This window comes from Egretta garzetta, unplaced genomic scaffold (genome assembly GCF_000687185.1).
Source record: "Egretta garzetta isolate BGI_Z169 unplaced genomic scaffold, ASM68718v1 scaffold373, whole genome shotgun sequence".
NCBI lineage: Eukaryota > Metazoa > Chordata > Aves > Pelecaniformes > Ardeidae > Egretta > Egretta garzetta.
Window position 1 is genome coordinate 1,745,496 of NW_009259184.1, and position 10,695 is coordinate 1,756,190.

The window sequence follows — 10,695 nt, forward strand, 5'->3', positions numbered from 1 at the left end:
CCAGGTAGGGGAGACGGTAGAAGAAATGTAACCATCTTGTTGAGGGGCCAGGAATATTTTAAGGGTTTTATCTTCTGAAAATCTTATGCTTACTTGAGTGACCTTTACTCACAAGAATTAATTCTACAAAAATCAGTGCAATGAGTGTTAACATTTATATTATCAGGTTGTAAATCCTTAGGGGAAGCGATAGTGAAATGGAAGATGTGTCCCTCAAATCTTGTTTATCTCAAATTTAGTTTGTAAAATTTGTAAAGAATCATACCAACTTAACACCTTTATGCGATTTTTTTAGAATTATATGTCTGAAACCCTTTTGAGTAGCCTTAGGCAGCATCAAACTTTTATTACTGGGATTTTGCAATTACAAAGGTTAATACCCTGCATTGCCTTCAGCTAGTCTTTGTGAGTAACTGGTCCCTCTGCTCTGCCCAATAATATCATAGTTTGTGCAAGATCATCTTTTTCTGCATTTCTTTTCTTCTACACTTTTTTGCCTTCCAGTGCCTGCAAAAGTGTTGAACTAGCTGAACTGTTAAGCTAGTGAATTGCAGCTTCTTTTTTTTTTTTTTTTTTTTTTTCTTGTCCACAGCAATCTCTGTTTAATACTGGCTGACTTTCTCAGCTTTAATACCTGTTCTTAGGTCAGAGGAATGGACGAACCATAGCAGCTTGAGGATTTTGTGCAACAGCATAAACTTAAGGACTATGGTTTTCTATACAAAGGATTATTGAGTGCATTGAGTGCACCCTCAGCAAGTTTGCGGATGACACCAAACTGAGTGGTGCAGTTGACACACCAGAAGGACAGGATGTCATCCAAAGAGACCTGCACAGGCTGGAGAGGTGGGCCTGTGTGAACCTCATGAGGTTCAACAAGGCCAAGTGCAAGGTCCTGCACCTGGGTCAGGGTAACCCCCGGTATCAATACAGGCTGGGGGAAGAAAGGATCGAGAGCAGCCCGGCCGAGAGGGACTTGGAGGTGCTGGTGGACGAAAAGCTGGACATGAGCCGGCAATGTGCGCTGGCAGCCCAGAAGGCCAACCGTACCCTGAGCTGCATCAAGAGAAGCGTGGCCAGCAGGTCAAGGGAGGTGATTCTGCCCCTCTACTCTGCTCTGGTGAGACCTCACCTGGAGTACTGCATCCAGCTCTGGAGCCCTCCGCACAAGAAGGACAGGGAACTGTTGGAGCAGGTCCAGAGGAGGGCCACAAAAATGATCCGAGGGCTGGAGCACCTCTCTTTAAACTAAAACAGGCTAGGTTTAGACTGGATATAAGGACGAAATTCTTTACAATGAGGGTGGTGAAACACTGGAAGGGGTTGCCCAGAGGGGTGGTGGAGGCCCCATCCCTGGAAACATTCAAGGCCAGGTTGGATGGGGCTCTGAGCAGCCTGATCTAGTTAGCTGTGTCCCTGCTCACTGCAGGGGGGTTGGACTAGATGACCTCTAGGGGTCCCTTCCAACCCCAAACATTCTATGATTTCATGATTATAACTTCTTTACAGAAAACTGCTTAAAGATCAGTATTTCATAGCCACAGTTCAATACATACTACCTGTAAGTTTCTAACAGTTAGGTCCTGTTTGTCAGTCAGCTCATGCTTATTTTCATGAAATGCAGCCTTTTTCCTTTCCTCTTCTGCCTCTGGTTTCGATACTTCTGTAATTAGTACTGTTGTATTGTGCAGTAGGGTTATCAGCTCTGATACTTTAATGTCTTCATCTTCAAGTGACAAGAGCGTGTGTTATGGCACCAAGTCACTAAACCCCAGGTTTTGTTCCAGCCGGTGAGCTAATATATACTGAAACACATAGAAAAACAGTTTTCTTCATTTAGTTCTCACTTTGTCTTGTCTTTATACAACTCAAAGACTTTTGCTGTATTTTCAGCTATTCCGGATTCTTTCTCTTCCTCCAACACTTAATTGGGCATCCGTTGTTTTTACTGGAGTAGCTGAAATGTGAAAAAATAGAACAGCACTAGAACTCTAAACCACCCTGCTTTTCGGGTCTTGTTGCGTTCTTCATATGCCTGCTCTTTCCCACTTTGGTTGAATCAGTAACGAGACCTTACAGAAAACGTTTTTGTTTTGTTTTTTTTCTTCCTGTCATTTGGTTGTTTAAGCAGCTTCAGAGATTGAAAGAAACTCTTGAAGCCTATCGTAAATTTTCATTCCTGCCTGGTCTGTTGACAGAAACAATCTGTGACTTACCAATACTAATACACATTAGGTATTACATATTTTTAACCCATAAATATTTATTACACATATAAAATATATAAATATTTAAAATACAGCTATATCTATATAGCTATCTCTGGGTATTTTATTAATTGTTAGCTGGTGACAGAGTGCTTCCAAGTGCAAAGGCTGTTCAGCTTTGGGTACTTGTTTCCTTGTGCTTGCTCAGAACAAGCATGAAGGGAATAGTGGACCTAGATTGCCCCACCTGAAAGTTCTGGTGGAAGTTGTGATGTCAGTGTGTTGACTGGGGAGCTTTACCCTAAGCATCATGGATTGTGACTGTAGCAAACCTTAAATTGTGTTTTAAGAGGAGAGTTTTTAAGTCACCTGTGTTTTGAGCATCCTTTTAAAACACAACATAAGCAACTGAGAGAGTTGCTTTCTACAGTAAATGCTTGTAAGACTTCTCTTCAGTAGCTTCTGAACAGACAAGGAAAAGTTTGGTCATCTGAACTAAAAGATGAAGCATCTACTACTGCTAGAAAATACTATTCCTTGTCATATGCTCTCCTACTGTTTGGTAGTAAGAACAACAACAGAATAAAACTTGTAAAAATTATTACTTCTTTTGGATTGCATCCTTAGTTTGGGCTGTGGTGAATTTAAATGTGTGAGAGGTAGGAAAGACAGAATCTATTCCACAAAAGCTTGAGCTTTTTAAGGCAGCTTAAGAATAATATTTTTAAAAGTGCTTCATATTTCTGAGAGTTAAGTCCAAGCTCAGCTAAAAATAAAAAGTTATTGATTGACTGGGGGAAGATGAATAAGGTCAACCAGCGACGTTCTCTTTATTCTAAGCAATACATTGCAAACAAAAGAGGACAGAAGAAAAGGTAAATTATTAATCTGTGAGCCCAGATGAGCCTTTTTCTTTTGCAGCTGTTGTTTTCTTCTGGTGGCCAGACTCTACCTTTCAAGAGTTTTCCATAAGCATAAGAGAGATGTATACCTACCTTTGGAGTTACACTGGCAGCTAACCTTAGAAATTGTAAAAGGGCCTGGCCATCTGCAAGACTTTCTCAGACGGGGCAACAGAACCTAATTTCTGCATCAGACTAGGCTGTAATGTGAGAAAAAAGCCACCACACATTTGGTTTTTTCGCATTAAGTTAGGTTGCTTTTGGGCATTTTTCTCTGTACAGAAGGAAAATTTTCACAGAAATCATTGTGCTTTTTTAAATTTGTCATTTCAAATTGAAGTCTCCATGTATCTCTTTTAGATGCAGTGAGCTAAATTGGAGTGTCTTTTAATCACTCATACTGAAACCTTACAGAAAGCATTGTGTACAGTCTCTTTAGTTTTAATATTATTTTCAATTTCAAATAATGATTTTTTTTATTTTTTATTTTAATCCCATGGAATCCCAATGTATTGAACACTTTACTAATGAACATGTTATAGAGATTTCTTATCAGTCAGCTTTCAGTTGAAACTGTCAGATGCATAAGAATGCTTCAAAATATTTCCCCTTCTGCTGTGGGATGGAGCTCTGTTGCCTGAACTCCTCTGGCCACCCAGATATATTACGGACTGGTTGTGTTGAGCCAGAAAGTAGAAAGACCATCTTGAATATGTGCCTGCTTCTAATTATGAGAGGGTGTCATGGCACTGAGGCAGCCTGTCTTCTGGGTCATTGATCTAAACACATTTTTTGCTTCTGGTTTTGAGTATGACTAGAGGACCTTGACGCTTTGTTGTAAAATCAGGTGTGTTTATACCCTGTGCTAGCTCAAAGGATGTCCTTTTCTGGCTACCCGTATTACTGCTTGATCAGTCTCACTCAGGCTCACTATTTACCTAGTGGGCACATACAGTGGATGGAGTTAAAAGAACTTCTTAGTTGCTAATTCAGCAAATGAGTTTGGGTGAGGAATGACAGTTTAGCAGTGGACTGGCTTGAACTAAGCAATTTGGGCTTAACGGATATAGTGAAGACAAGCCCTGTGATGAGATCTAATGATCTCATAGAAACAAAGGAATTGAGCAAGACCCCTATTTTCCTGTATGTTTGTGTGTCTGTTGCTTTGGATTTTTTTCCGCTTTCAGGACAAACAAAAAAAAAAAAGCTTACCTAGATGGTATTTGCTTTTTACAAGTTAAAACAGGCAAGTGGAAAAACGTAGAACTCTCTGTGAACAACTTATTTTTAGTTCATTTCTTCAGGATTGAGTAATCCCTGAGATGAGGCATCGTGAGTCAGATTCTTCATTATAAATTGTAGTAAAATGTCGTAACTTACAAGTTCCTGTACAGGAAAATTACGGAGTAGATCATTATTTTGAAATGGGTGTGGTTTGTGGCTGTGATTTCCTATACTGAGAAATATCCTGGATTGTGATCAAAACAAAATTTTTATTTTTGAACGAATTGCCTTTTAAAGGTCTTGCTAGGCATATTTTTAATAAGAAATTTAAGAGTTATATTCATAATTGAATCTTGATTTATTGAGTCTATATGTCTAGCGCGGCACATGCAGGACCTCATAGACTCAGTGCCTTATTCATAGCATTTACTTTGTGCTGGGACATAAATTTGACCCATCCTGTGAAACGGTTATGTTTTCCAGTCTCTTCTGTCTTCTTTTGTTATATTTTCCATCACATTTAAGTCATATTGGTAAAAATATCTTTTTAGAATAAAATGAAAATGCCATTTAATTTTCATGTGTAGAATTTAAGAATAATTGAGGCTGGGTGAGACCTCCAATCATTTCATCCAATGCCCTGTTCAAAGCAGAGACAACTTTGAAGTTAGATTAGGTGGCAGTCAAGTGCTGAATATTTCCAAGGATGGAGAATAGTTCTCTGGAAAACCTGTTCCAGTGTTTCAGCAGTGTCTGTGTCCTTTTGGTGTGAGCCTCTGAGAAGAGCCAAGCTCTTCCAAGTATGTAAATGCCCATTAAGGAACTGTGGATAGCAATTAGGTTCCCCCCTTTGTCTGTTCTTCTCCAGACTGAACAAATCCACGTCTCTCAGCCTGTCCTTGTATGTCACATGCTTCAGTCCCCTAGCCGTGTGTGTGGCCCTTTAAGTATATTTTTACCAATACCTATTTAAAACTACAATCAAATGCCTGTTTGTTATAGCATACTTGGCAAATAGATAGACCGGACGCTCTAACAAGCCTCTCTTCGTTCTTTGATTTCTATCATTTATTTTGGGGAAAGTGTGAGAACACTCTCTCAAAGGGTATGTACTAAAAGAGACCTATTGTATGAATCCACACAGAATTCAGAGAATGCAAAATAGCAACTACTCTGTGGGAATTCATCCTCTGTTATTAGTGCAGGCAAAATGAGTCAATTAAAGCATTTCTGTTGAACTACTTGTTCATTCAAATCCTTTAATTGCTCAGCTAACTACAGGAAGACTAAAATCTAGAAACCGTTTGGGAGAAGATCATATTTGAGTATATTATACTGAGTTAGTCTCATCAACCACTTGATTTTTGCAAGAAGTTTTTGTTTCAGCTTTTGAAGAGGGTTTCTGTTCCAGCAAAAACATTAATCATGGATTGTCTCAGCTGAAATTTTGTGCATATTTTTCGCTCCTCAAGGGTGATGCAGATGGTGACAAGCCCCTGGAAATCCATGCTGCTTCAAATGAAGAGCGAGCCCAGAAGTAGAACACCCGATCACTTGGCATCAAACAGGTAAAGGATAAAGACTGGTAACAGTATGTGGCTCCAGCAGCAAAATAACTTGGAAAAGCTGAACATTTGCAAGTTTGACTTGTAGTTATCTTCTTCATACTGATGAAGAAAGAGGGGAAGAGAGGTAATAATTTGATTCATTTTAACATCTCTCAAGAATATGCGTGCTCCTTAACACTGTGTAACTTAAGTCATGTAAATTCTTTATCCTCAGAACATAACAAGTAAATGTCTGTCTCCTCCAAGGGTTCTGAGTTAATTTAGCAAGGCCCTTGTATTGGGGTTTGTTTTTTTTTTTTTTAATCCTTCTTCCCTTCCCATTTCTGCCCCTTGTGCTAAAAACCTCTTTGCCTTCTTTCTCATACCTGTGCAGGTATGAAGGAAGGAAAAGAACCTCTTTCCTACTGATAATGTTTTCTCTAAAGATTTGTCAATGCCAGGGTACAACGTTATCTTACAGCCTGTAACAGTCCACGATGTGCCTGACCTTTCATGTTGATGCACCTCCCTAACGAGCATCAGTTGGGAATGAATGATGGAGGAAATGCAGGCAGCGTTTCCCAGTTCTCCAAGCCAGAAACTCAAGCTGAGACAATACTTCTGTTTCTGACTTGGCCACTGGGCTGCTTTCTAAACTCACTAAGTCCTGTGATTGTTACAGTTTCTAGAAAAGCAAAACAAACCCACCTTCTCAGCTTTTTTTAAGGTGGTTCAATTTCATAGGACAAAAATTGCTCTGTATTTGAGGCCTATTGTTACTAATGATAAAGTAATTGGACATAATTTAGTACAGAATCAGATGTCTACTCTGCTCTCTGTTGATAAAGGATGTCGTATCCAAACATGTTTTCTAGTTGCTTTTCTTTGCCCTATATTATTTTCACATTATGGTAAAGACTTTATTTTTCATCAGGAAGTAATCCTGGCATTGTAGGGACTCCTCATTATTTTTGTGTGCAGTGTTCCCTTTACCAGTAAAATTGTTCTTTTCCTAACTGCCAACTGTGTAAATAGAGTCCAGATTTAGAAAACTGCACCAATTTTTTCTTCCATGCATCATCACCAGTCATAGATGTTTGCAGATGTGATGGAACACGTGCATCTGCTTGAGCAACAGCATTCCACTGTTACAGGATCAGCTTTAAAAGCAAATCTAGTTTCTAATGTTGTATTTCCCTCAGTGTGTTTTTAATTGCTGTAACTAATTCTCACAAGGGCAAAAAGGTATGTTGGCTGGCTGATTTACAGAATGCATTAGTTTCTCCTTTGACCATATGAATATAAAGTCTTTAAGAATATGTGTTTTCCAAGTACTTTATAAAAATAGCCATGTAAAATAAAAATTAAAAAAGAAACAGGAAGAACAGTTTTGTTTTGAGTAAAGATACCCAGGAGAACCAAGAGGAAGAAAAGCTTCTCTAAAATTCACTAAAATGTGCTTATTGTGAACTATGACAGAACTACTAAATGTTAAAAAGCCAGGAAAATTGAACTTTTGTGTGTATGTATGTGGGACACCATGCAAACATCAAGGTTCATTACAAACAGAAACCCATAAATAGCTTTTATTTTCTTTCAGCATTTCTTACTATGTGAATATCAGTTCTGGTAGGTCGTTACTCACTTTTTGAAATGCTAGTGCTTTTTGCTGAAGGCACATTTTCTTTTTAAGGGGTGGTGGGTGGAAGGAAAGGAACAAAGCTGTCAGGAAGACTTACGCTAAAGTTGGCATCCAGACCCTTTGTCCTCAGGATTTTAATCCTAAATATACTCATCCTATGTAAGTAAGTTTTGAGGAAAAGCTCACTAACAGCTGGTGTCTTAGGTGCTCTACTGTCTTTCTTTTTACAGAGTTAAGATAATTGCTCAGGTGCTTGAAGTACCTGGGTGCTGCTGGTTTTGAAATCTGTTTGTTTTGCCACATGTTTCTGGAGGAGATACATAAATGGAACTGCTAGTTTTTTGACCTAGAGCAACCAGATGGTGAAAGTTCAGTTCCGTATCAATTTTCAGCTGTTCTGCGGGGGTGGTGACTTGCTACTTCTGCTTGAAATCAAATCCAGTTATTTAGCTCCATACCCAAGCCCAGATGTTTTGTTGGATTTGGGTGATCCCAGAGGTTGGAGAACGCTGCTGCGATCTTTGAAAAGACATACTTGTTTATCCTGAGTGAGATCAGTTCTGAAAGTCTCACTGTATTTTCAACTGTTGGCAATATTCCTAGTTGAATCTGGTTACTAAAATAAATGCTATTTCATTTTCCTCATAAAGATTTGCCACAGCACGGGTCTCTGAATTCTGAATGGTCAGCCAAGGACAAAAGCACTTTGCGTTGGAGACAGATTTCTCCATGCCAAAACCCAGCAGCATTGCACCTCCTTTATTATAGTACATTTGTCATCAATAATTATATGCAAACTACAGCTCAAACCACATCCCATCGTGGGAGAAGCAAGCTTTAATTTTATCCGGCTATTGTGCTGAAGAGTTGCATGGAAGTGACATGGCTTTGTGTTTTTCCGTGAAGATAGCATATCTCATTTTCACCCTGTTCAGGTCCTATATTTATGTAATTCCATTTCTTCAAGAGCTTTACACCAGAGTAAGTGAGATTAGGAAAAAATGCAATTGATGGAAATTAAAAATAATTCTGTTTGAGAAAGTTGGTTTAGTACACAAGATTCCAGTTGGTGTTTTGTTGCTGTAAAGCATTCTTTCTCTTTTATATTTCCATACAGTTCAACTATAGGAATTGAGTTCTCTAGAGCAGAGGTAATCCTTGGCGCTCTAATGTCAGTAATATGAAGTGTTAAATCTCTTTACTAGAAGTAAATTGGTATTGAGAATTTTCTTTGATGGCAAGTTGATCAAAATCTATTTGAGGAACAGTTTTAATTGCACTTTGACAACAGAAAGAAAAAGCCTGTGATACTTAATTCTGCTTTCTCCCTCCCTCTCCCCCGTATCCTCTGTCCCTTCTCCTTGGTTATAGGTGATAAAGTACAGAGATATGAGCAACAATTTCCCAAGAAAAAGAGGAAACCCGTCTGAATCCATTTTGATTTGAATGTGACTAATCTGCCTTCTGCCTCAGGAAAGACTGATGGTGTGCTGCTTGGGCTTCTGGTATGGAATCTGTGAAAGGACACTACGTATTTTGGGTCAGTCTTGAGACCTCGTCCTCAATTCTGCAGTGGGACTCAAGTCTGCCCATGCTTGTCCCATTGCAGGATCAGCATTGCAAGTAGCAAATCTCAAAATTCCTCAGTCTCTTGTTATTATTTATATATAAAATAAAATTCCAGTTGCACAAAATGGTCCTGGTTTTTTCCCCTCCTCTTACCTCCTTTAAACTCATGTACTGACACTTGCGCAATCCGTGGAAGGTTCTCGAGATGCTGTCGACAATGCCTGTATTTTTTAACAGTGAGGAAAAGGTTAACGTAGCATGATGTTTTGGCTAACATTAGCTAATAGAATTACGACTGAGAACAATTACAGTGACTCTTGTGTTTTGTCTGAGTCTCCCCCTCCTTTCTATACAAATCTTCTGCCTCATCAGTGCCAGTGGGAGGTATATAATGAAGCATCTGTGAGTTCCTGTCTAGTAGATGGATGGGAATGGAGCTGTTAATGTTTGTTCCTGTTTTTGCTTGAACGCACAGCTCAGTGGGAACCAGAACGTTAACGGTGGTGGGAACCAGCTATAGAATAACTGGGCTGTTTCCTTATTCCCAGCTAGGGGAGGAAAAAGCGAAGGGAAATACAAAAGGGTTTCCAGCATTTTGAAATCTTTGCACAATAAAACCATTTCATCATTTGTTGCCGTTTCCATGAGTCTCGCTTTTGGGGCATGATGCTTCACAAATTACTATAAGCCAAGTGGCTCAGAGCATTTAAATCTCTGTTGACGAGTCTTAAGAGTTCCCGAATTAATCAGTGAATATGAGGACTGGGGGAAGGATGGCATTAAACGCGTGCTTGTATGGTATGTTAGCTTTCTACAAAGAACAGGGAAGAAAATACAAAGTAAATTGTAGTCAAAATGCTTTTAAATGTCTTTGTTACTTCTTGGCTAGGTATTCTGGCTGAGCTTATTCCACACAAACTTTTAGAGAAAAACAAACAGACCTCGGTAATGCAAATACCAGTCTGTGTGGGCATAATAAAACAGGCCAACTCTTTTTTAATACAGGCATAAGGCATGCGGTTGCCTCAGGCAGAGAAACAGGATCTCCCAACATGTTCAGTTCATGTTTTTATGATTGTTTTAGGCTGGTAAAGATGGATGTTGATTTAGCAAAGGGAGCAGAGTTCCTGTGTGGGGTTGGGGAGGGTAGGGGGCGGGGGAGGTGTTTCGGTTTTTACTTTAAATTCGCCAACATAGTTCAGACAGGCTTGGGAGGATCAAAGTAGTGTTTTTGTCAATAGTGGAAAGGAAAATTGGGAAATACTGGCCACAGCTGTAACTGCTCTGTTACACCACTCTTGCAATACAAGTGTAGATTTGTTTCTTCCTGTAGTCTTTCACTTATGCATTCTCATATCCGAGAGAAAATTATGATCGTGGAGTTAGGAATACAGATTTAGATGCCTGTATTTTTTTAGTAATATTTGGCATATGCCACGCTGGCATTTAAGAACGTAATTACTTGGCAATTCTGGTATTTTCACCCCTAGGCTCCACCAAGATGTGCTTTCCTCATTCTCCTTTTTGATGCAGTTGGTAGCTGTTCTGTTTCTTTTTACTTCCTGCGAGAGCAAAGTGAAACTTTTCGTGTCCTGACTGTTTCA

At 39.3% G+C, this 10,695-nt stretch overlaps 1 protein-coding gene across 4 annotated transcripts in view; it reads left to right on the forward strand.

The window, feature by feature from the left end:
* Positions 1 to 9,215, forward strand: part of APOO (apolipoprotein O) — a 34,435-nt gene extending 25,220 nt beyond the window's left edge. For 2 of the 4 annotated variants that reach the window (XM_035891275.1, XM_035891278.1), the window contains exon 8: positions 5,806 to 7,959. In XM_035891275.1, the coding sequence (XP_035747168.1) occupies positions 5,806 to 5,874 (69 nt within the window). In that variant the 3' untranslated portion in view covers positions 5,875 to 7,959. Of the gene's footprint in view, positions 1 to 5,805; positions 7,960 to 8,893 lie in introns of those variants that run through there. The other 2 variants (XM_035891276.1, XM_035891277.1) reach the window with 2 other exon arrangements.
* Positions 9,216 to 10,695: the final 1,480 nt, after the last annotated feature.